General features: G+C 41.2%; 1 protein-coding gene across 7 annotated transcripts in view; it reads left to right on the top strand.

Annotated features, from left to right (window-relative positions):
- The window catches only part of LOC146666110 (mediator of RNA polymerase II transcription subunit 13-like), a 90250-nt gene that overhangs the window by 35133 nt on the left and 28803 nt on the right, over positions 1-26314 (top strand). For all 7 annotated transcript variants that reach the window (XM_085413938.1, XM_085413937.1, XM_085413933.1 and 4 more), the window contains 2 exons: positions 21994-22078; positions 24774-24857. In XM_085413938.1, coding sequence (XP_085270064.1) covers positions 21994-22078; positions 24774-24857 — 169 coding nt within the window. The remainder of the gene's footprint in view (positions 1-21993; positions 22079-24773; positions 24858-26314) is intronic.

The following is a 26314-nucleotide window of genomic DNA, read 5'->3' as shown; positions in this document are numbered from 1 at the left end:
ATGAATCTAAAAATACTGAATAAATTCAGAAAAATCGATTTTACGCCATATGTTCTATAAATATTGATAGTAATAAAACTGGATATAACAGTCTTTAAAGCTATGTACTGTGAAACCTCTCTAGGTTTTGATTGGAACAGAATAACATGCAAGCAACAAGAATCATCATAAAACCTCCCCACATACTTCATCAAGTTTTCTGAAATGCCGTCTTTAAACATGCAGATATGCTCCAATTTACACAAACATCCAACAGACGTCTCAGAATAGAGTAGCCCAAAACCTCAAAATTGACTATAGCATGAACTAGAGCATGCTTTTTCCACCAGTATCCCACCTGAAATAACAATGAGGTGACTGGTAATGGAACAAATGTCATCCTTAACTGAGATACATGCTTTGTTTGTTCCAACTGTCACTGCTCACGTCTTTTAAAAGTGATGGACTTTGACAGTTCCTGGTTCTGCCTCATTTCTAACATTTGTACTTGTTATTTCTCTGCATTAGAGAAGAATAAAGAGACAGCAAGTGTGAACTTCAAAGTTACAATTTTTCTTTAATGTGCAAACTAGATTACTGTCTGCTGGAACTACATAAGATAACTTAATTAGTTCAGAGCAGGTATTTGCACAGTTTCAGTCTCTTCGGCTAAACATAAAAGCCGTCTCATTAAAGAAATACTGACAATTTAGGAAAAATTCTTTCTGAATTGTTGTTCATCAGCTGAAGAATGTGTGATGAATAGCTTTTATTAACTGCTTTTCAGAGTCGCAAGGTGAGGGGAGCTGGAGTCTATCCCAGCTGACTTTAGGTACACCCTGCACAGAGACACAACAACACACGCTCATATCCACACCTAAGGCAAATTTAGAATCGCCAATTAACCGAACAAGCATGTCTTTGAACTGTGGGAGGAAGCCCACGCTGATAAAATGAGAACTTGCAAACTTATTGCGCTGCACCACTCTGGGTGTGTGTGTGTGTGTGTTTTAAACATTTGAAAGATTTTGCATGGATTAAATAGGAAGTACTGCTGTGTTTAAAGTGTCCTGTCAAGTAGTTTCATTATATGTTGTTTTTTGAGGTTGTTCAGAGTAGATGCGGCACCATTCCAACACAGAGACAGATATTTGCATCATATACCTAATAGCACTATTGTGTCCTGCAGAATGTAGCCGGTCGGCTAAGGACCCTCTTCGAATCAGTGACAGATTAAGCGTTTTGCTGAAGTGCAACTCGGCAGCAGTTGTTAGCCGACTGGAATCTGTTTCACCTCTCTGATTATTGCAGCCAGGATTCAAGGTGGTGATCCTAAAGTGCTGCCTCTACACTTTTTAGCTTGAGCTGTGACCACCTGATCATTTTAATGACGGCAGCGAGCAGCTGAATACATAACCTTATGCTCCAATGGCACTCAGATCTATTACTGTATATAAAATCTAAAGATTGAGCAGATATAATCTTTTCTTTCTCCTCTGCTCTCCCGTCTCTTCTCTTTGCATATTGTTTTAGCCGAGCCATTGTTCCCCATATCATCATAATGATAACGTATAGTGGAAAATAAAGAAGTGAGGAGGAGTGAAGAGCTCGCGACAATGCTCTCCCTGCTCAGCAATGTGCCGAAGTGATCCCTGCATACACAGCAACATTTTTTAAGAGCTGTGTGCAAACACGATGAACCAGTCCTCCCTGGATGAATGTTGAATGCTGTCGCAGAAAACAGGTGCCAGTGCGCATAGCAGAGAGTGTGCTTCCGACCTGATAATGTGGGCTTCAAAGTGCAGCTTTCTTTCCACATAGGTTTTGTTAAACCCCCTTGAAATGGTGTATATATTTATATACTTTTTCTGCTGAAAGCATAACTTGCAGCGCTCGTTCGATCTTGTGCACTCTTCTGGAGATTTGGCAGTAATTCAAGTGACATATAGTGAATGAGGTCAGAGTTTTCTTAATTGCTATGATAATTAAATAAGCCACATCCTTTGTGTGGTTGTGAGAAGACATCCACACACTTAAGCAGACAGACCAGTTTTTAAACTGTGGCTTATTGTGAGACAGCACAGCTACCTGACGCGAGGAACACAGAGTGATTAGCTGTTAGATGTCGATTGATCCTGTCGTCATGCTTGCCGTAATGAAGTTCTCGCTATTGTTCGTTTGTTGTTTTGGGAGGAGCTCAAGGGTGGCTTCTGCTGTTGTCTGATGCAGCAGGCCTTCTAATAAACTGGGAAGAAAGACTTCTAAAATCAGCTGGAAGCAAGAAGACTGACTCACGCCAGTTAAAATTCAAAAGTGGGATTAAGTTCGCTACTTGCGAATCCTGTAAACTTGACCTTTCACAGCATTAAAGAACTGACATAATCGACATTACCCGAAACTCCTTTTAATCCTTAATCGGGAGTGCACCTCCGGAGAAATGTAACTACATGTTGCGTCGATGCCGCCTGCGATGACTTGAATGGCGTGAAAGGTTACAGCGTAGGGCTAAAAGCTGCTTCCAATTACGTCGTAAGTTAGGATGTAGATTCCCAGCAGAAGTCTAAATCAAGCTTTAGTGTGAACTTGCAGGGTTAAGTGAGCCAGGAAAGCTCAACTTTGGGATTTTGGGGAAGACTTTGTGTGCGTGTGCTTGTGTGCTTCTGGCCACTAAAGAAATGCAAACTGTATGTTTTGTGCTGTCTTTGTGATGTTGATGAACCAATGCAGGAGACGAAATGTTAAAATGTTCAGACTTTAACCTGTGTGGAGAAAATAAACATGTTACTTTTTTGGTAAATCTTTGAGGTTTTCTGCCAGATAAGTTCGGGCAGATGAAGACCGAAAGAGGATATCACGTGCCAAAAGTGTTTTTTCTCTCTCCCTTTTCTTACGTTATTGCCGTTTAGGGTATTCTCCAAAACAGCCGTGCCTTCAGGGAGATGAAAGAATGTAAGAGAGACATGTGCACAGTCACAATCTTGTGTCTGCCTTTCTTTAAAACAAACTTCTGCCAAGTTCAGAGTGACACACAAATATTACTAGGCTAGACTCACTGTAGTAAGATTGCTGTTGAGACTGTTTGTGGTAAAGTGACTACGATGTGCATTCAGGCATGAAAGCGACATGTTCAGATGCCATCAGATTAATGGAAAAGAGTTCACGTCTGAAAAGTAGCTTTAGAAAATCCTTGATATTTACAACTTGCAGCCAGAAGTTGGCAAATCGAAGGTGGAGGTTGTTAAAGACTAACGAGACAAAGGCCACAGGGTTCAGCTGGGGTAAAATAAAACAGACAGGAAGTGAATGAAAGAAAGTCGATAAAAGTCACTTCTGTGATTGTGGAAAGAGATCTTTATGGGGCGGTTTCAAAGAGAGATATTCATGGCGAGAACAGTAACCTGCTACATTTTTCATACATTGCAAAGCGTGCTTTTATCATAACCAGCCTTTTCCATAGATTCAATAATATGACTGTACTGAAATGTGTCCTTTTAGAGGCAAAAGCTCAACTTCACTTTATTGGCTCACAGCAGAGGAAATCTGCTGTCACTTCATCTAAAACTGTTTGATTTTGAGAAAAATAAAGCAATAAAATAATTTTAAAAAAGAAATTAAATCTATCTTTAATCTTAAATGACTCCCTAGTAGCCTCTTTTCTGTGTCAACAAGTTTTACTTGGCATTAGCTCTATGCACTGACGCTCTCCTTTTCTAGCCATCTCTCCTCCTCCTGCTAACCCTCCTCTTGGAGCTTTGTTGTGCTCCCCCCTCCTTTCTCCTCCCTTGTATTCGGGGTTGCTCTCTGTGATGTTAAGGTGGCGAATATCTGCGAGCACGCTTAGTTCCTTGGCAAATAAAAGGTGTGGGTGTACGGTTGCCAATCAGGGCCTACTCTTTCTCTTTATTCCTTCACGGTTTGTCTTAGGAGCAGCCCTCAGAAGCGAGACTCGAACAGAGGGGGTGAATAATTAGCCTCCCAAATTTTGCTCGAATCGTGAACTAGGTCGCTGGCTGACACATGTCTCAATAGGAAACAACCTCGCTGAAAGAGGGAGACCTATGGAGGTTATAAGAGGCCCCTGAAGGAATGCTGTTTCACCTAGTGAGAGGGACTTACTAGAGTCAGAGAGGCAATAAGACTCATGCATTTTGACTTTTTTTTTCCCCCTGTCTGGCTTTGGCTGGTGAAAAAGTGAGTCACATGTGGAAAGCAGCAATTCCATCATAGGAGAAAAAAAACATGAGCAAGAAAAAGAGAGGAGGAGGGGTGGGAAGAGTGGGAAGATGAAGAGGGAGGGAAAGGACAAGGCAGAGATACATATAGTGAGAGAGGGGAGGAACGGCGGGAGTGAGTGTGTGTGTGAGAGAGACGGGAATTCATGCTTCAGAAAGAAGAAAAGAGGTGGTTTATTTGGAGGGAGAGCAGAACATCTGCGATTTCTCTTTAGGCCTTTAGATATGCAGTTGGTGTGGTGTTCTGCACATGTTTCTCCATTTTTTTTCTTTTTTGGTTTCTTATTTGCTGTGCTGCCAGCAACAGCAACATACACTCATTTTTAAAATTGGTCACTTCACACCTCCTGTTCACATCTCTCTTATCTCGAATATGTGAGAAAGGATCAGTCTGTTCTACAGCTATGACTGTTTCTAACAGGATGGACAAATTTACTTGCAAATTCCAAACGCAAAGAAGAAAAACATGCTTTCGTGGGGGGAGAAACTTTATCCTCTGGCTTTTACTTGACAGATGGAGGCACACACACGCCACACGAAGGGAGGAGGGAAAATGAGTTAGGAAACAAGGAAAAAATTGCCACAGTCGTGTTTACTTGTCTGCAAATTTGTGGGGAAGGACAGAGAATCTCTGATTTCCCTCCTCCTCTTCTCTCCTCCCCTTGTGGGCTCTCAGGGCGTGGCCCGTGACCTCCTCACCCCGTGTGCGTGTGTGTGTGTGTGTGAGTATGAGTGAGAAAGAGCGATGCAACGGTAGGGGTGAAGTTTCCCAGCTGCACGGAGAAGGGGTGGGAGTGTACGCTTTTCCTTCACAACCTTTCAGTTTTGAAAGAAAAACCACAAACTGAAAGAATGAAAGCTTTGTGTGTGTGTGTGTGTGTGTGTGTGTGTGTGTGTGTGTGTGTGTGTGTGTGTGTGTGTGTGTGTGTGTGTGTGTGTGTGTGTGCTGTTGTGTGGGTGCGTGTGTCTTAGATAGAAAAAGAGATTGAGAGACAAAATGAAGGACAGACTGGGAGAAGGAGTTTTACAGAAGCAGGCAGAGAAAGAAGAGAGGCTGTAAGGGAATTGTGGGATTAAACTAATCTGGGCAAATGTGGACACGGTATAACTTTTCGATCTGACCTCAAAGACATAAACAGTTTGCTGCTGCTATGAAATATACAGCAGATTTAATAAAAATCCCTTTGTTTATGCATTTTTCACCAGTGTACTCCTCGCAAAGGCAGCTGTGCCGAGAATCTGTTTTTTATGATTAAGTTGAGGAAGGTTGTTGAACTTTAGCTGCGCTTTATTTGATGATGTGGCAGTACTATAAAAGGAGACAGTGGCACTTAGAACAGTTGCTAAACTCCACTTTTAACTTTTCTGCATGCATGGATACAAGATACAAGAAATCTATCTATATATGTTTGTGTTGTTCCTGCATGACCATAATAATGTTGATTCAGGATCAACATTGCAACTGACCAATGGCATTCTCATGATGTCCTAGCATTGCAATTTGGGGAAAAAAGAAAAAGAAAAAAAATGCCCTGGTTCATATTTAACACTATTCTGGAACAAATGGTAAGCATCTCAGATGTTTTCTTTAATAATTTATACATTATGATCAATATATTATGGAAATAGTTTGCTGCCAAATTTAGGTAACTCGCACTAGCTAGCACTAGCTAACTAGCATTAGCTAATGCTGGCTCTCTCTCTCTCTCTGTATATATGTATATGTGTGTGTGTGTGTGTGTGTGTGTGTATGTATATATATATGTAGTGCGACTCCAAGTGTGAATTTATTTGTCTGACATGTAACATCTGAAATTAAATGAATGGCATATATGACGGTATGTAGCTCGCTACAAAGCACTCTCTCAGTGTTATGCTGTGTGCTTTGAGATGATACATTAAAAGTTTATTTGTGGTGTCAGAAGCATTGGTGTAGACAGTAGGTGGTGTTTTATGTTGTACAGATTTTAAAGCTCTGTGAGGCAATTTTGTGTTTTCATTTATTTATTTATTTATTTTATTTTAGACTACATGCATAGAATTGACTTGACTGTGGGGAAAACATCATTAACAAAAGGCAGAAAACAACAACAACAAGACACCATGCTTTGTTCGAATAAATAAAGAAATAAATAAGAATAGCACTGCTCCAAATCTTCCTCCATTGTGACTTTTGAGATTAATTCTATTTCGCTTTAGGACACGAGTATTATGCAGTGCAGACTAAAGCCAAATTTGTTTAACAGCAAACATGACTCAAAAATGAAGCTATATATGCTTATATTTTAAAATAGATGGTATGAATGCTGTTGTTGTTTCCTTCGAGCCTCCTTTCTGACGATGAGCCAGCTGCCTTTGATATCTGCAGTTTGCGAGGCCTCTCAGCCCGCATCAAGTGACTGCAATGGCCAAATTGATTTTTTCCCTTGGCGTTTTTATCACAAGCAGAGAAATGCTGATTTTGTTGCAGTAAACAGACAATCAATGTCTCCACAATAGCCTGCGATTCTCCTACAGGGGCTAGAGCTGCTTGTTAAAACAATTACCAATCATGGAGACTACATTTTTTTGGATACTGAACACCTCCACATGTGCTCTTTGTTAGGAATGTGTTCAATAATGCCCATAGGCTACTTACACATCGGCCAGAAGAATAATTAAATAGTATTTTTAGCTACTTTGGTATTTTATGCTATTACTGTTATGCATTTTTTAAAAACTTTGTTGTAATCAGGTGGGAATAACGTCACTGCCTGTAAAATGAATTCCCACAGATTCCTTACAAGCTGTAGTTTTTCATCATCAGTATGTGTACATCTTTTTTGCCTATAATCATAATTCTGGCACAGTAAAGAAAAACTATTATACTCATGTCCAATTCCTGATTTTTAACACTGTGCTGTGCTAGCTTAGCTATGCATGGCTCATGATTCCTGCCATGGCCAACTCTCTTGGCCTCAGAGGGGATTTATGCTTCTGTGCTAAATCTAAACTGTATGTACGTCATAACTGCAAGCTCCTCTGATACCCTACACAGCATGATATTTAAAGTGCTGTCTGCAGTGTAGTTCTTGATGACCCTGATGAAGGCTGCAGGCCAAAAAGCACTGGTTAAGTAATAAACATAATGGCTAATTTTCCGCTGCAGTTTTGAATGGATCATTAAGTGCACAATAATTGTCAGCCTCTGTATAAGGAACCATAATCCTAGCCTCAATATAAGGACTCGCAGATGTCATTATTTCCTGGACAGAGATTGAAAGAACTGATGTGAGTGAATTTACAAAAAAGTGAAAGAAAAAAGACAAAAACAAGGAGCAGAGGATCATGGGAGGAATCCTCGCACTGCATGACACGACCACCAGGTGAAACACATAAGCATGAATGCTGGCAACGGTATCGGCCGCTTACATAGTTTATGTTGTACGTTCTACAAAGATGTCTAAACTGTTTTGGATAAAATTGCAATCACTTTCAGACAGATTTGTGAAGGTTTGCAAATAATTTCTGATCTCATTTAAAATCTAAAGGTCGACTGCCAACATGTTGCAGTCACTGTGAGCCAGTCTGTGCCGATGAGTACAATCTGTGATGCGCCTCTTTGTAGATGAGGACTCAACTGAACTGGTTGCCAACTGATTGTAGTTAAATTGCTGTCCTGCAGCAACTACATCGCTATGAAGGAATTTCTGTTTCTGATTTATGAGTTTCTGGGTGGACTCTTAAGTAGTTAATGTGAATTTTGGTGTATTTAGAAAACAACATTTGTGATTTCCGCCAATTTATGATAGTTTATTGTCATATTGTGAGAAACAAATTGCATGTAGTTGCAGTTACTAACTGATAGCAGACTGACTTCATTTTATTGCCTTTTTATTATCATCTTGAATCACCGAAATCTGTGTAAAGACAGCGGGAGCTGACGGCGAATGGTCGTGGACTTGGTCGGTAATTTCAAAGATGGGTGTCTTTGGAACAACCGTTTCAGGCAAAGTTGACGGTTGCAGTAATTTTAGTGCGACGATGTCCATGATGAACCACATCCACTTTGAAAGCTATTGATTAAATGCTGTCATTTTTTCTTGCAATATATATTTAACAAACTCTAAATTAAGCTGCTGTTCTTAAGATAGCTGATAAGTGGTGGCGTCTCAGTGCCTGGCAATGAAGGCAAGAAAATGGTTAAAACTGAATAAAGACTTGATTCCTGTGTATCCGACACTCATTAGAGTAAACTGATGGCTCCCATTTGAGCATCTCTGTCCCTGCAGCCCTCGTGTGGCTCCACTGAGATGTTTAATTCAGTTTGATGAATAGTGGTGTGATGATCTCAGAGACCAGGCATATTTGCTGATGGGCTGTTTTTTTACCATCTAACTATTGATCTCTGAGAGTACTTTAAAATACTTCACTGAAATATTTCCTCATAAGTTCCTAAACTCTGTGGACCAGACAGGGACCAGCACAAATACTGCAATGAATGCTCCCTGGAAAGGGAGGAGGAGCAGTCCATTTCTCCAACATCCTCGAGAGAAAGAGACAGCGCTTCGGTCTCTGTCTCTCTCCAACTCTTTCTCTCTCGCCTCCCCTCTAGTGGCAGTTAGGAAACTCTGTGGAGGCCCGCTGAGCCTCTCCATGGCTGCCCTGCCTCCCACCTCGAAGCCCATTCACTTCTAATGAGGTGCTCAAGTGTCTGTGGCTTAACTTGAGGGTCAACACACAGAAATGGTCCCTCTTACATCGCTACCTTCTCCACTCTGGCGAGTGCTAAAGATTAAATGCTCTTATATTTTAATCTGCCGGCGTTTCATTTTAATAGGCATCAGTTAAAATGCTTGTCACACTTTATTTTCCGTGCACCAGACTAAGTCATTATAAATGAACACTTGCTTGCATGATACTATGCCTACATTACTCAAAGTCTACTTCTGTTTAATCCTCAGCCGTCTCAAAAAAACAAAAAGATAAACTGTTTTCTTTACTGTAGCACCGATGCTTGACTCATACAAATCCCAGCACAACTAGCTGCTCGACGCTTGACACATTACTTTGACAGTCTGCAGATACACCCTGGATGAATGGGGATCAAAAGGCAGTGCTTCCCCTCTACCTGAGCAACTCTCAAAATATCAGACCTCATGCACTTGAGAAGGCATTACTGACAACAAACAAATACCCCTTCAGCTGCAGTCACTCTCCAGCGTCCCACTTCACAAACACTTCCTGCGAAACCGTGGACATCAGACAAATTGTTTTTGATTGTTTGCCAATATCTTTTTCCCCGATATGGTGTGAACAGGCTGTGTGTGGTTTTTACACCATAACCTGTGAGCCCAAAGCGAGCTCACCTTCTCCTAATTGCGTGGATTAAAACAAGCACGGACAGGCGCAGGCATGCTTCGCCGTCAGGGGCAGCTATCAAAGATTAGTTGGTTAGCAGAAGAAGAAGAAGAAACTTAATTAAGCAAGTAAATGTGGTAGTAGAGGTGTGGAGACTCGAAGTCTACCTTTGTTTGTCTGTATTTGAGCTGCCACAACTTTCCCCATTGACACCACAATTAATAACCTAAATAAATAAATTATGGGAGCTCAACAACAGTGGCAGCTGGGCGAGGTGGGTGGTGGAGGGTGGAGTCTTGCACAGGCAAAAAATGAAACCACTTTCAAAGGCCTTTCAAAACTTTTGCCTCTCTGCTTTTTAGTAATCTGGTTGTGTGCTTTTCAATTACTGCTGCAGGCTTTCTGTTGAGGAGCTGAATATGTATTTATTATCAAACCTTTAACTTGTTGTTTTTTTAGGTATTTATTTATTGGTTTTCTGGACACTGAACCTGCCAGAATACTACTCGCTCTCTGACACGATGTTGCAGGGGGATATATTCGACTGTCTTTGTAACCTTCAGGACCTGTCAGTCCAACATCCATGCCCACTTCACGCCAAGCAATGAACAGAAAGCTTCTGCAGCTTTGTGCAGCTTCAGCTTTGTAAAGCTGAGAGCAACCGCAAAGGAAGGTCATAATTCTTTGAAGGCTGAACATTATAAGCAGCCCCTTTAACACTCTGCCCTGTCCACTTCTCATGTCGGTATTTAATTTAATCTTTTTTTGTGGAACTGTGTATCTTTTATGCATTTATATGCTTTTATTTAACGCTAGCAGGCATAAATCTAGGTGTAAACGCTACAGTCACACAGACCAACAGTGCAATAGCTCATCAGCATCTGCTTATATGAAGAGCAAACTGTAAATATGAGGCATCAACACCGCATTCAGCTCTGCCTGCTGATAGAAAGAGTTGCTATTGCTTCCTGTGTATTCAGCCAAATAGGATTAATTCTTAGAGGATGCATTAGACGGCAAGCATGGATGAGATGATTGACAGTTTATTCATGCAGCAGTCTGAAGTCCATAAACTTGAAATTGTGAAGGGAATACACATTAGTGTAATAATATGCTTGGCTAATAATTATCCCTGAGTAAAGACTTCACAGTGAGCTACGTGTACAAACACCTCTCATTTGAATACACAGTTTCTTGAGTTACCGTGCGTTGCTCTTTATGCAGTAGGATATCTAAAGGAATGCAAGAGACATCGTGTAAAAGTGCTAACTCAAACAGGCCAGTTTTGATGGTAAACATTCAGGTTTAGAGAAATGCAGATGAAAGATCTGTGAGTCAATACAGGAATAATCCAGACGTTTGAGGCGTTTATCTGTCTTGATTAATAGCCGTTTAATGCGGTTCAGCAGAGACACTGACGCGCGCAGATTTGATTCATTTTCAATTCCATTATTTTTTTTTTTGCTTTTAATTCTGTGCTAAAACCTAACAGGCTAATTGTCATTATGTGTGTCCACAGAGACAAAATGTGTTTTCACTGCAGCGCGTGACAAATAGTTGAGACGCCACATCCCGTTCATTCATTTATATATTTCCCACTGACTTATGGGACAACACTTGACACTTAGTGCTTAGCATCCATCCATCCATCCATCGTCTGCATCCTAGACATCAAAAGATTAGTGTGTACCGTTGATTTGTGTGTGTGTGTTGTACTGGTTTGAGAGAACTAAGTGACTGTCAAATTACATAAGGGTGTGGGATAAATCTGTTGGCTTTTCTCTGCAGACTTGGCTCTTTTTTCTTTTTTTTGATTGTCAGGGTTGGCAAGAGGCCAGCGTGTGTATGCACACACCAACACAAGTGCATTTTACATACCGCGCTTTTTTTTCAGCTCCTTATCTCCTATTTCCTGCCTGTGTTTCAGTCTTTTCCCCTGATTCTGTCCTCTATACCAACAAACGCACTAAACCTATAAACGCACATCTACACCCCAATTTTTTTTCTAGCAGGTTATATTAGAGATAAAGTGATAAATCTTATATTGTTCTTTTTGTTGACATAATAGCCTGGGCTTAGTCCTCTTCAGTCACTCTGATTGCACCATTGACTCTACATTAATACGGTAAATATCCCGTAAATTATAAATTATGGTGTCGACAAGCTCTTCCCGATTAAAAGCTGCAGAATCATGCACAGCATCGCTTCAAATTAGCGCCAGGCTGACTGGTGAGATGATAAATAAATCAAGAAGCTTACAGTATGCGCCACATTTGTTTACTGAATTAAAAATAAATGAAAAAAAAAAAGTCAAGAAGCCGACAAATGTAGAAACATGCATAAGAAACCGATCGCCGGTTAACTTTGAATGAGTGATGTGTTGGAGTCTGTTTTGTTGAGCTGATGAGAAAATCTGAGCTGCAGCAGCTGGCGTCTTTCAGTTTTAGCGTACGGTTGCAGTTTGTGAATTTAAAGATGTTCTTTGTGTTTCTGTTAATATTATTTTTCTTTCCCATTTCCGACATGCCCCCTGTTGAGTATATAAAATGTGCCGCTCACACTGAGGCTGACTTCTCAGAGAATTTTCACTCAGACTTTCTTGACTGTCTACTTTGAACCTTCAAACAAACAAACACACACACAGTAACCCTCACATTTTGTGCTTTCATTTCTTACTTTCTGCTCTCTGAACTTTTCTTCTTCTCATCAATATGCCTTTTGCTTGCCAGCGGAGGTGCTCCAGGCTCTCCGAGCCCTCTTCAGTCCGCAGTTGTAACATTTCACCATCTATTCCTGCACTTCATATCCCAACACCCCAGACGCTGAACTGTAGCTGTGTAACATTTTGAAAATATTAATACTGTAATACATATCATACTCCAAGTTCAAACAACCTAGCTTAGGCTCTTTTTGACCAATTTAAACAGCGCTAGTGTGTTTTTTTAATTTATTTTGCTTTTATTGACAGAAAAAGTTTATAGTATATGTGATTGTGAGGATTTGCTTTATTTTAGTTTAGTGTAGTAGAAAAGGCATACTTTTTTATACATATTTTGTAATGATTATATAAGTGATTATGTCTGAGTCACAGTTTGCAATCCTTTCCTCCAAATTCCTAAAAAATAAAAAAAGACATTTTATCCTTGATCCAAGGTTTGCAAAATAATCTTAAGAAAGATTTTCTTTTTTTTTCTCGTTCAGAGGGTTCACGTCCGGCCATCAGTGACGCTGCACAACATGCTTTTGAAATCATGTGAATAAACCTCAATTGGCGTTACTTGAGGTTGTGACTTCACTTTATCCTCTGCATATGTTTAACCATTCACAAACCATGGCTTTTCTTTTTTTTTTCTTTAACAACACGGACTACAAAGTTCACAGTGTTGCTGTTTTTTTCCCTCCTTTGTCGAGTCAAATTCCCCCAGTGTCAGAGCCAGCGCAGGAATACACTGTGTGAATCTGGTGCACGCAGAAGTAACGAGGGGAAGTTGCGTAAGGGAATAGTGAGAGCTGCTGTGTTGACATGGCCTGGGTCTGTGCCAGCCATCCGTTCTTGTGACCCACTCTGACCTTAGCTCTGGAGCGCTCAGCGGACGAGGGGCTTTACTGCGGCTTGACTTTACTGGTTAAAGAGATGATGTCAGGGCTAGCAGGTAAAAAGGCTCACACGCATAGTTAGATATGCCGTCCAATCAAAACGAGCGGGCGCATACTGCACTGAGCTTGTGTTTATATAGACACATTCACTCATGGCACAACACTCACACCCTGGTCCCTTCTCTTTCCCCTCCGCCTGACTCCCCACCACAGCTATGCAAGTAACTTCAGCTCAGTCACATAATTGATTCCAGATCTCTCTCTCCCCCATCTCCTCATCCCCTCACTCTCTCAGAGCCTCCTCCTCCTCCTAGCTGTCACTGCTGCCCCCTCGCTCTCTCTCTGAACCTCCTGGGTCTGAGTGCCTTCCATGTGTACATTCCTTTTCTTTTTGCGTTTCCTAAAGGTGTTTCTCCTCAGGTCGTATACTATGTTAAAATTTATTTTCACCTGAAGGTTCATGGGAAACAATCAGTATTCAGTGAAATATGATGATAAGCGCACAGCTGACAATTAAATCTTTAACCAGAAGTTGTAAATCTAAACTGTCCAGGGTGGATTAAGGGAAACAGAAGTCATTGTGCCAGCAGTTTAAAGGTTGTAAACAATTTGCAAGCTGTAAAATTCAAAAGCCCACAGTGTTTCCTGTTTACCGCCTTCTGAATCCTGCATTGTTAGCGGGGTGTTTTAGAGATCTGGTCCGTTGCGTTGAAGTGACAGGTGTCGGTAACGGGTTTAGGAGAACGGTGTCACTGGATCATGAGAGTGTGTGAGGGATTGAGGGCACAGTATGAAGCTGAAATCAGGTGAAAAGGAAATATGTTCCTTTTTTGTGCGTGTGTTGATACAAAATTTAATGTTACATAGTGAGCTGTATGAATGAATGTAGAAACCTGGTGTTGATCTCTAAAGCACCCCAACTGCAAACAAGCAGCAAGCACAGAAACCAAGTTTCTTTTAATTTCAGAAATCCTTGTTGTGTTTGTTACCTCACATCTAAACAACCTCTGCTGGATTTGAAGCTTGTGATCCTACAAGCATATTACATAATAACTTTTAAAATGTGTAAATCTCACAGTAAAGCACCAATGTGAGTATTACAAGGATAAAAAGAAAGCACCGTACGACGCCGAGCCTTTGTGCCACTAATGTCAGCTGCTGCTTGTTTAACTGATTTCCTCTCATCTTATTCTCGTGTGTCATTCACATCATGTAGTCACTGAAGACAGTGAAAAAAATAGCACTGCTTTTCAGCCAGTTATCCAGGCAATGCACGCAGGATTCCTTTCTACCTAAATTGTACAGCTAATTTTAACACATTTGCACACCTACAACCAGAAAGAGTAGGCCGGAGTGAACTAGCTGCTGTTACATAAGACAGCCACACCATGTCAAACTCATGCAGGGGGGAAAAATGACCATGTAAAACAGACAAGCTGTGGAGGAAAAAAAAGGCCCTTTAATATTTTAATTATCCAAGAATTAGCAATGCTAATTGCTCCCAAGAAAAATTCCAGTATGTCTAAAGTCAAACAAGAGAAGTTTCCAATACTGCAACAGGTTCTCGCTTCGCCTCACCTGTGAGCTGTAGCAGGTTTGGATGCCTCAGATGTGACCTCCTAACTGACAAATTAAGAACTGTGTTTTCATCTCCAGCTTAAGAAAAAACACACGTTCTGGCAGTGTGGACCAGTGCTGCGTCTCCTTTCATCTACCAGGAGACCTTATGAATGAATGGGGCTCGCGAATGATAGGAATGGCTGGGCTGGCTCCGGGCAAGCGGCTGAGGGGGGAGACAGGGAGTGATTTGCGTTTTCACAGATCTGCTTACTCAATAAGGCGCAAGAGGAAAAAGAGGAGAACAGTGATGGACAGTTCTCTTTCTTTGTTTATGACTATACTTAGGGTATAAGCTGCATAAACTCTGGCTCATGCTGCAGCAGTGCCATTTCGCCAGCCAGCAAACAGACAGCAAACTACTGTTACTGTACTGGAAAGCGCTGTTAGTAATCCCCTGTGGGCATCTGGCTTCTCCCTGCACACTGTTGTTTTTTATTGTTATGATGTCTGTGTGAGTATTAAATAAGAAATATAAAAGATAGAAGTTTGCTGCGTCATATCACAAACTCACACATTATTAGCTGGAATATTCCCCTTTATGTGGAGAGGGGAGAAAAATAAATTGAAGTGGGATAGCGTCATGGGCTAAATGTGCCGATCAATACATGAATAAAAAAGAATTGAACTTTGTGTTTGTGCTGATCTAAAAGATCACTGCAGGCATGTTGAAATGGGCCGCTTTCACAGCCTTTTAATTTTCCTGGGTGACATCTTTAGACCTCATCAAGCGTTAGCGCTTATTCTTGTGTGTGACTGCCAGGCATTGTCGTAAACTGTACTGTGAGCATTTCATGACATCAGCACATTTACATACACGCTGTAGATGTTGTCTGTGTTCAATTACAGCTATATGCAACTCTGAGTATTCTTAGTCTTTTGGTAACCTTATCCTGCTGGAAGGGTACGCTGTGGTCGTAAAAGGATCCATGCTTTCATGTTGTTTATACCAAACTCTGACCCTGCTATCTGAATGTCACAGCAAAACTCAAGGCTCGTGAGATTCAGCAATATTTTTACAATCTTCTATTGTCTAATTTCGAAGAGCCTGTGTGAATTGTAGCTTCAGTTTCCTAACATCTGCTTTGACATTCAACACATTGTATGCTTTTCTACATCCCTTGTAGCAAGTGGTTATTGGAGTTACTGTTACCTTCCTATCAGCTCGATGCAGTCTGGTCATTATCCTGTGACCTCTGGCATCAAGCCATCAACGCGGCGTTTTTGTCCAAAAGCTGCCACCCACTGGATATTTCCTCTACTTTGGTCCATTCTCTGTAAACTCAAGAGATGGTTGTGTGGGAAAATGAGCAGTTCTGAAATATCCACACCAGCCTGACAGGCTCCAACAAATATTACCTAATTAAAAGTCACTTGAATAATCTTTCTTCCCCATTCTGATGCTCACCTTGACCTTCAGCAGGTCATTAGGACATCGTGTCTACATGCCTAAAAGTGCTGTGTTGCTGCCGTGTAACTGGCTGATTAAGTATTTGCCTTAATAAGCAGTTAAACCTAATAAAGTTGTACCTAATGAAGTGTCCACTGAATGGGTGAAGTTCAGTTAAAGTTCAAATTATTTCTTTTAATAAAAATGTTTAAATAGTTACAAAAAGAGTAGTAAAACAGTTATAAGTTTTTACTCTGTGATTAAAAAAAAACTCAGTAAATATGGGAACAGTTATAAAAGATTTTTTGGGGGATAATTATGAAAACTGCCTCCATCCCCAACCCGCATTTGCAGATTTGTTATCCTCTCCTGAGATGTGTCGTTATCGTCCTCCTCCCTTTTTCTCTCTTTGCCACGTCTTCTTCTGTTTCACTTTCTCCCCATCTGTGCAGCCTTGTAATGTTTCTTTTCTTTCATATTAATGAAAACACACACTGTGTTGCCATGCATACCCAAGCATTGCAGACTCACACACATAGATGCTTGCACACATACACACAGAGTAAACAGAGACCAACCTCTGCTCAGACATGCAGCGGGCCAGCTAATTAGTAAAGTGGCAGCGGGGTTTGTGTGAAATTGCACACATAAACACACACACACACGCGCTGCCCAGTGAGAGCTCATAGTGTGCGCACGGCACAGACACCGGTGGACAGCAGAACTGCTGGTGCTATTGATCCAAAACAAGACAGAGAGCAGGAGGGGGAGAAACAACAATGCTTAAGAAAGTCATGTATTAGACCTCACCTTTTGTTTCTTTTCATGAAGTAATTCAGCTGGAGGAAGTCATCTGCCACACTTCTCGTTACATTACTTTTGCATCGTCACGAGACGCATTGTTACATAATTGCCAAGTGACATTTGTGCTAATAATTATGTCTACATATCAGCACAAATCCCTATACTAATAAGGGCGTATCCAGCATTCTTCACTTTAACCTTCACGTTCTCGGTCCCTTTGCACAATACATTTGAATTATACAGCATATTTCCAAATCTTAGAAAGTTGTAGATTGCTCTGCCATTTTTAGCCCCATCTTTGCCACGGAGTTGCTCACATGGTTTTTTCACAAAGCATGAGGGATCATTAAAGAGCTCAGTATTAACCATAATGTGCTTTACCCACAGTATTTGAAAGATTGCAGACAAAATGTAATGTGATTACAGTAACGTGTTACTTTTTCAAGCGTGGAAAAAGGTCACCGTATGAAAGGCAGCGTGATGTCACCGCTAGACTTCGGATCAATACCGTCTTTGTGTTTATTAGCTCAGAGTTATAGTGAGCGGTCAGTCCCTCTAGTGGTGCCAGGGCAACACAGTCTGAGGAGCTGAAAGAGAAGGCGAGAGAGAGAGAGAGCACACAAAGCGAAAAAAAGAGGGACTGATGGACAGATGGAGGTGGAAAGCTGGGGTTAGATGCGGAGGGTGGAATGGAGAAAAAGAGAGGGAGAAGTTTTCAGAGTGGTAGTGGCGACCCAGTTCCATCACTGCTTGTTTGTGTTTGACGTGGCGCAGCAGTTAAGAGCATTGTGGCACGAGGATTGAGGGTGGCAAGGCCGCGTGAAATAAACATGCATTTGTGAGGATGTTACCTCACGTTACACGCATGTACACAAAGACTTGCACCCACGCACGCGCTCATAAAGATATTAGTTGAGCAACTGATTGCCATGATTAACAGCAGCTGCTTTGCTAATTGCGTAATTTTTCCACATGATTTTTATTTTTGACTTTTTCCTCCAGTTTCTCAGATGTTAGAATTTACTCCCATTTTTCATCTCTTATCGCACTAACAAAAGAAGGAATCGCTGTTTGTTTATGTGCTCTTCACTTTTCTACTTCACACTTGGCACGTCTGTTGCTAGGGACCAAATGAACAGTGGCGTTGAGTTTACATTTCTTTAAATGGGCAGTTCTTGTACTTTGGCTATGCTGTTCACGTCGTATGATATCTGCGGGTGAAGTGTTTAGGGAATGTCGTTATATTGGAGCTTACGGTTCGTCATCATTGGAATTTAAGGGTTTAAAAAAGTCAGCCTTGATTCTGGCAAAAATACTTTCTCGTTGTTCCTCTCACACAGCCTTAGTCTCGTCTCCCTCCTTTCCCCCTCGGCTGATGGTTGCCCCTCCCTGAGGTTTCTTCCTGTTAAAATGAGTTTTTCCTTCCACTGTCACCAAGTGCTTGCTCATAGAGGGTCATCTGATTGTTGGGGTTTTCTCTCTATTATTGTAAGGTTGCATCGTAATGAAAAAGGAAGAGATCCTGAAGCATGCATGATATATCATATCATTAAACATATCATTTCAATTATTGCTGTTTACTTAGGTAGATTGCACACACACTCTTTTTTTGCAGTTGTTTCCCCTCATTTTTCTTTACTGTCTTTCAACTTCGACATAAATTTGAAGTGAGTGTAAGATGTAAATCAATGTGAAAACAGCTTTTAATTGCATCTGCTTCTTTAAAAACTGAGTGCTAATTAGTCAGACCTAGTAAAACAAAAACTGATGAGTCAGTTTAATCTAATGGAGACCGAGGTCGATTGCACCCAGCTCCTTTAAAATCTTTCAGGCGTGATGCAGTTCCCTGTAGCTCGGGATGGTATGAATGATTGATCATGATGCTGTAAAGCTGTATTGCACTTAGCTGTGCATTTAGCGTTGACAGTGTGCTTCTTCATCAGGCCTTCCGTGTTGCTCCTCCAATAAAACAGGCAGTTAAAAGTGGAAAGGTAGTGATGGTCATCAGCCGACTGTTGGTGAAATGACAGTTTCATGGTATTTTCTTCATCCCCTTTTTGATATCACTGCTAGTTTATTTCACACTCCATTTTTTCTATATTTACACTAATAGCGCGTGCACGTGCTTGTGTGGATGCCTGACCTTGTTTCCCTGCAACAGTGATTTGTCACACCTCGTGTTGATATGGCGCAGTGAGCTGGCTCTTTGACAACTACACTATAAACGTGAGCGTCCAGTGTGAATCGCGTGTTTTCTGGCATCTAAAGCGTACTCTGGTGCTACCGTTGGGATTTGCTACACACGTTCTTCTCTTTTATTAGCTACAAAATTACATGCATTAGGGGAGCGAATGTGGCAATGTTTCCTTTTAGATGGTGGCTCAGTTTGTTGACTTTTGGGTGGAAGTGCTGGAAAATGTGAGGCTGAGGAGTCTGTGACATAGTTCTGGAGTAATAGGGGTCAGGAGCGTGTTATGGAGCTGGTCATGAGGAGAGTAAATGAAGATGGGTTGTACAGGACTGCCAGAGTTTGGGAAGGTAAAAAAATTGTGGGATTTTTAATAGCGGGAGAGAGAAGGGGAGATATAGAGACAGTGAGAGCTAATGAGCTGGATTTTGTGGAGACTTGGCATTCTGCTCATGGTGTTCGCTCTCTCTCTCTCCTCTGTAGAAGAGCTGGCATGAGCGAGCTTCCTGTCTGAGCCCTGAAGCAGGAGTAAATGAGGGGTGGGTGGGTGGGAGGGCGGAAAGGGTGGGGGGGACGCGGGGGCACGGTGGAGGGGTGTTGGAAGCAATAGAACAGAGAAAAGGAGGAGAAGGAGGAGGAGGAGGGGTGAGGGGTGGGAGGGACCAGTGTTGAAATTGAATGCCAGGGCGCCATGCTCTCACCGCCAGCGTTTCCATGGTTACAGGGTAATTCTGGCGAGTAAGGAAATTTCATTCACTCTGGTATGGAGAAGAAGAAGAAGAAAAAAATAGGAGGGAAATATCAACAAAGCAACAGAAATGGAGAAAGACAGACACGGCGAAAAAAGAAAGAAAGAGAAAATCAGGGAGGAGATAAAAAGGAGACAGAGGAGAGAAAGAGGAAACCTCTTCTGGGGTTTGTGCCACCCATCCCCCCGGCGATCTGCCTCTGCTTCTGTCTCTCATTCCTTTTTTTTTTTTCCTTGTGTATTTCTGTGATGCTTGGTTTGTTTGCCACCACCCTATAAGCAAACACAACACCCACCCACAATCCTCCAGTTCTTCCAGCAGCCCTGCAGGTATATGGCAAAGAACAAAGAGAAACACTGTTAACTGGCCGCTGTGTGTGCATTTGTCAGTGTGTGTGTGAGAGTGTCTCCTTTTTTTTTTTTTTTTTTTTTTTGGGAGGAAGGCAGTGGGGGTTGGTGCCAGGGTAGGTTTTGGGTGGGAGCCGGAGTGGGGGGTAAAGAAATCAGGAGGCAGAAGGATTGTTCACAGCATACTGCAGACCCAACTGCTTAGACAAACTTGATTTAATTTGTCTTCAGACATGTTTTTAAAGGAAAAGTGAATTGAGTTAAAACTCTTTATTCATGTAAAAACCTGAGCAGGGTGAAGCCTGTGTGTCAGCCTTTATAGATACAGGCATGCTCTCACTCTCAGGCTAACAGGGGCTGACAACTGCATGGGGTTTGACTGGGCCGTCGTTGCAGCCAATGTGACAGCTGTACAGCCGAGGAAACTCTCTGTCTTCACACACACACACACACACACACACACACACACACACACACACACACACACACACACACACACACACACACACACACACACACACACACGGGCATCATCTTGATTTTAAATATGATGTGTAAATTATCTCATCAGCACATGCAGCATGTTTTGACAGAGTTATCCATAAACAAAATTTCATTAACGTGTTGACCATGTGCTGTTTATTATTGTCAAGGTGGCGTGTGCAGATGTCCTACTGTCACAGTGAATGACGTTACTTACTGAGATAACAGTAATGTAATACTTTCTCATTAGAGATGCACCGATTCACGGCTGCCACATCACAATTTTCTTGGCTGATTCCAGTTTCGGATCTTTTGTGTGACCTCCTCATACTGATTTTTCTTTCTAATGACTATGACTGACAGCATATACAAACCAAATTCTGATTTTTTCCATGCATACGCCTGTAACTGCAAAACTTATTCACTTACACAACTGAATACATTTATATACAGTTAAGTAGTCTGCTACTGGAAAAAGAAATGAACTGAAAATGGGTTGCTGCTCACGCGCCTTTGCTTGAGAGATTTTACCTTACATCGAGCAAATAGAGGTGCAACAGATTTAGATAACAAAACAAGTGTCAAGTGTACATAATCTCTCACTATGTTTATAGCTTCACCAGCTTTGATGCTCATACCGAGGCTCTGGGTAGCTTTAATCACTTTGCTTTATTGTACTTTGTCTTTATTAGCTTCTTTATAATGTCCAGATCAGTCAGATGAGGGTGATTTTAAGTGTCTGATTGGGTTTGTTGTTATCAACAGCGAGCAGCTTCCCCACTAACAGCATGTTAGCATGTGGCTCGTAATTGAACATATTACCTCTATATCGTTGATCTATTTGAAGATTAGGGCATTGACTGGTTCTGATAAGGACACAGCAGAGCAAAGCATCCGAAAAAATGGCTATAAATAATAAATAATAATGTACAAGGTAATCATGAGTGAATAGTTTGAAGGCTAAAAGTGTGCGTTGGGGGTGGGGGGGGTGGTTTACTGCAGTTTTACACACTTGTTGGCAGTTGCTATTGTAGGTGAGTTGAGATTTGGGTAACACAGCGGTGCCAAGATAGAGCTGAGGCAAATGAGCAAAAGATGTGCTAGTTGCAAGCTAGGCCTGTGACTGGTTAGGGCTAAGCATGCTGGAAATTGGTGGATGTCGCTCCATGGCTGGTTGATTGATACAACTACAAATTTTCATTAACAAAAGAGTAAAAAAAAAAAGAAAAAAAATCTTGACAAATGTCTTTGTTTCCTTTTCTTTCAGTTGGTGAGGAGGGCCTGTGGGAGTGTGGGCTTTCCTACGAGTGCAGAACCCTTCTGTTCAAGGCCATACACAACCTGCTGGAAAGGTAAAACCATCAGCGCTTTCTCCAGTCCACCGCGAGAGCTGTAAACAAATGTAAATAAATGGTGTCTAACAACAAGCGTACTGCTGGATAACTCCACTGTGGCACCCATAAGTGTAGCCTGTTGAGGCAAATAATGAGCAGTCCTGTTTAACACAGAGATTTCACCATGCTGGTGTCCACGGAGACCCCGCTTTATGGCGCCTTTGCTTGTTTACGCTGAACCACAGCGAGCTGGTGTAATGCCACCAGAGTTTACACAGAAGGGCTTCACGTCTGACACAGCAGCGTCGCTTCATGCCAGCTCAGCCTTTTACACACATGTAGATTAGATTTTTTTATTACCTTTGCACCCAGCTCAAAGGTGCAACAACAAAGCGATAGGGGTAAAATAATAGTGCAATATGTCCTCAGATTCCCATTTCCTAAATATTTACACAGTGACTTCTAAATGCAAAATAGGGGTGTATTTCTTCCTGTTTTGGGAATTGAATTGTGAAAGTCACCAAACAAACAAATAAAAAACAACAACTTTAAGTCAAAGTGACAGAGCGTGTTAGTTTTCCTGCATGAGCTTCACCTTAATGGAATTATAAACTGAGTGCTGAATCACTTGCTCAAGTACCCAAAGCTCTCCTTTCTGAGTCAGAGCCATCTGTTAAATGAAGCAGCACATATTTGCTCTCTATTAAGTGAAGCATCAGTGATCATCATAGGGGGCATGCTGAATTAACCTTCCTATTACCTTGAAGCTAACTCCTTAAATAGCTCACTGTTTCAACACTAAAGGTATCAGTTCCACTTTCTCTTTTATATTCTGCAGATCAAGCTGACCTCTGTCTCAGGCTGCCGATATTATAGCTCTGATTTTAATTATGATTATTGTCATCAAAAACTATTCAGTTTTTTTCTTTTACAAGCAGTTTTTTTTTAATTTAAAGGATTGAATAGCATAAAGACAGAAATATAACTTTTGCTAAAGTTAATGAAAAAGTTAAGATGCTACAATAACTCTGTTGTGCTGCTCGTCAAGTTGGGATGAGAGACAGAGCGTCACAAGGAAACCGGCCAATCACAGTAAAGACGTTTTGCTGAATAAAGAATCAAAGTGTGACATCAACCACCAGATTTATAGATTTAAATTTATATCCCGACTCTCAAATGGATGGATGCTATTTTATTGTTATTTATTACCATAAATGATCCTCATACCCTTGATCTACTGGAAGATGAATGTATTGGTTGGCTCCAATAAAGACAACGCAGTGGGCAGAATCAGAAAATATGATCATAAATAAAATGCAATAGCGACACTCTGTACAGCGTAATCATAAGTGATTTGTTTGCCAGATGATTAAAAAAAAGCTAAAAGTGTGTTTGGGGGTTTTTCCTGCTGTTTTTCTCCCGCACAGCTTTTGGCAGTCACTGTTGCAGGTAAATTGAGATACTGGTAACACAGCGGTGTCAAGATAGAGTTAAGGGAAATGAGAGAAAAATATCAACTCCCCACATTTAAAGGAAAAAAAGGCAAGGCCTCATTTTACATTTTAGCATGCAGTTGTATGCGATGGCGATGACGTGACGTGACAACACAATTCAGTCAAGAATTAGTTTGCCAAAATGCATTTACAAACAACAACATACACACAGATGCAATGTTGATACAGTTCATTTTGAGATCAGTAACTACATAAATTATGCATAATTTGTGAGGATGTCAATGTTATAAATATAATTCCCAAAAGCTGTATAGATGTTGATGGTCCTGGTACCCCAGCCAGTTTATGTAGCAAGTTTCATCCAGATTGATTAATAAATCTAGGAAGAGAAAAGAGACATACATACCCTACAGTCATTATAGTAATCTGTTCCTTATGAATATTGTTGTAAAACTCAGAAATAGCTTATATGTAATGGAAAGGCACGATCAGATGAGAAAATGTATTAATCAGAATGCACCAAAGATGGTACAGCTGGAGACTGAAAGTTTTGGATAGCTGAGTCTGGGTGAGTGAGGTGGACTTGAAATCACTGTAATTCCTTAACCCAGGTCAGAGATTTCAGCGGGGGATTCACTGGCACCTGCACAGAGAGACGAGTCAAAAACTTCTAAAAGAGCTGGTTGCACAGCCAAACAGGGAGCGTGATGACTGAACTGAACTTTGATGTGATCATATTTTGTTCAGATGAAAGAAGTGGTTTTGGCAAGCCATGTGCAAAAGTGCAAATCACGTTGGGGAAACAGATTAGCAGAAAATTACTCTTCCTTCCCCTGTGCACTTGCAAACTACATATCAGCATTACTAGTAATAAGTAAAATAGTAGATAGTTCTGAGAAGCAAAGAGCCAAAGTAAAATGGCTCAATACAGGAAGATTAGAACGCTAATACAAATTTTGCAAGGTCATTTTTTGGCTAATTATAACTTTTTTTAAATAATTGTAACTGTGAAACTATTCGGCTGAAAATGATTGAAATTGCACGCTATCATGCAGCTGCCTTAAAGTTCATTCTGAACATCACTTTTACAAACTCAAAAACTCTTTCAGCTTTACAACAATATTATTTGTTACTTGATGCTTTGATTGAAGCGCACAATGCTATTCAGATGTTGCAGTTAATCAATCACTTGCTTGCTGATGATGAGAGAAAACTGACGGCTCTCTTACTCTCTTGTCCTCTCTTGCTCATCGCTGCAGATGTTTGACGGATAAGGGGTTCGTGAGGATTGGAAAATGGTTCTTCAAGCCGCACGAGCTGGAGGAGAAGTCTTTAGGCAACACGTAAGTCGAACACTTGGCACAAAAGTGCATGCACACGTCTCATTTGGTTACTTTTAATAGGATTTCTTCTTCTTTTTTCCTCTTTCATGTATGTTTGACTCTGAGAAATGCATGTTTGCAAAGCGTGACACAGCTTGGCTGTGCGAATAGCTGTGTCAGACTTTGTAGTGTCATCTGTCCTTGATGTTTCAGCAGCTGGCCCATGGTGGGAGACTATTAAAAACTAGAGCAGTGTTGGAAGGTGAGAGCATAGCTGAGTTCTCACAGCTCCCCCTCTCTCTCGCTCCCAGGGTGAGGGAAGGGTTGTGGATCACGCTGTGTAGGCAATGTGGGAGACAGTCACTGAGACTGAAACAGAGTAAAAAGAGGGGTGGGTGTGATGGCAGTAGTTCAACTTGTTGCTGCAGCCATTACACTTCCCTCACACAGCTCGGTCGGCCCACTTCAGCTTTTCCTGCTGGTGAGGAGGCACCATTCTTTACATTTCTAACATAGCAGAGCTCAAACGCTGAGTGGATAAATAAGTGGCTTTGTCAAACAGCTCCTTTTGGAAATCTGCTTTATATTGCGTAGCTGCAGCAAACACACACACGAGCACACACACGCACAAATCATGCATGCGTTTATATAATATATTTGGACATTGTTAAGTTGTAAATTGCATTGTCATTCAAACGTAGCGCAAAGGAACAAATGCACAGGAAACTCTTCCTGTAGAAAGTTGCTGACACGAGTGCACTCTGCTGTGATGTGCTGAGGCAAACTTGGGTTTAGCTGTTTAGAGCAGGTGGAAGCCTCTCAGCGAGGCATGCCGCGTGACATCTCGAGGAGTGTGTGTCACTTGTATTGCATATATCTGTGAAACACTGCGAGAAAGCTTGACGCGACGGTGACATCTTTGTACCAAAAAGCACTCCCGGTAGAACGTACTGTATGTATCGGTGATAAAATAATGGAGGAATCAGATATAATTCAGAATGTGGATGTTTTGATTTTTTCGCTGACTGATTTTATGAAGATGGAGAGAATGTGAATGCTTGTGACACTGCCATCAGACTCCTGAATGAGACTGCTGAGTATTACTGTGACTGTTGCTATCTGCTGCTCCACTGATTTATACAGATGTGTTTGCACACTTGCACAAAGTTGAGGTACAGCTCAGTTTTTCAAACGCAGGTCTTTTGAACTCTTTTCGTTGTTTGCACATGTATGACTTCCACTTTCTTTTCCAAAGTTTATTTATTTTTTATTTTCATTAGAATTTTTAGAATTTTTTTCTGTGAAGGGAGAGATCGGTGAAATACAATTTTCTCAGTGTAGGTTGCTGTGTATATTTCCACTGTGCATATGAAGATAAAACCTCTTAACTTCTATAACAAGCTCGTCCCTCTAATATTTTTTAAAAATGCTTATAAATAACATATTAGAATGAGCACTGAAGCTCTGGCGGCTTGTGT

This window comes from Rhamphochromis longiceps, linkage group LG7 (assembly GCF_057381845.1).
Source record: "Rhamphochromis longiceps isolate RC_006_pf linkage group LG7, R_longiceps_female_GT1.1, whole genome shotgun sequence".
Taxonomy (NCBI): domain Eukaryota; kingdom Metazoa; phylum Chordata; class Actinopteri; order Cichliformes; family Cichlidae; genus Rhamphochromis; species Rhamphochromis longiceps.
This window is presented reverse-complemented; position numbering and strand designations above follow the sequence as displayed.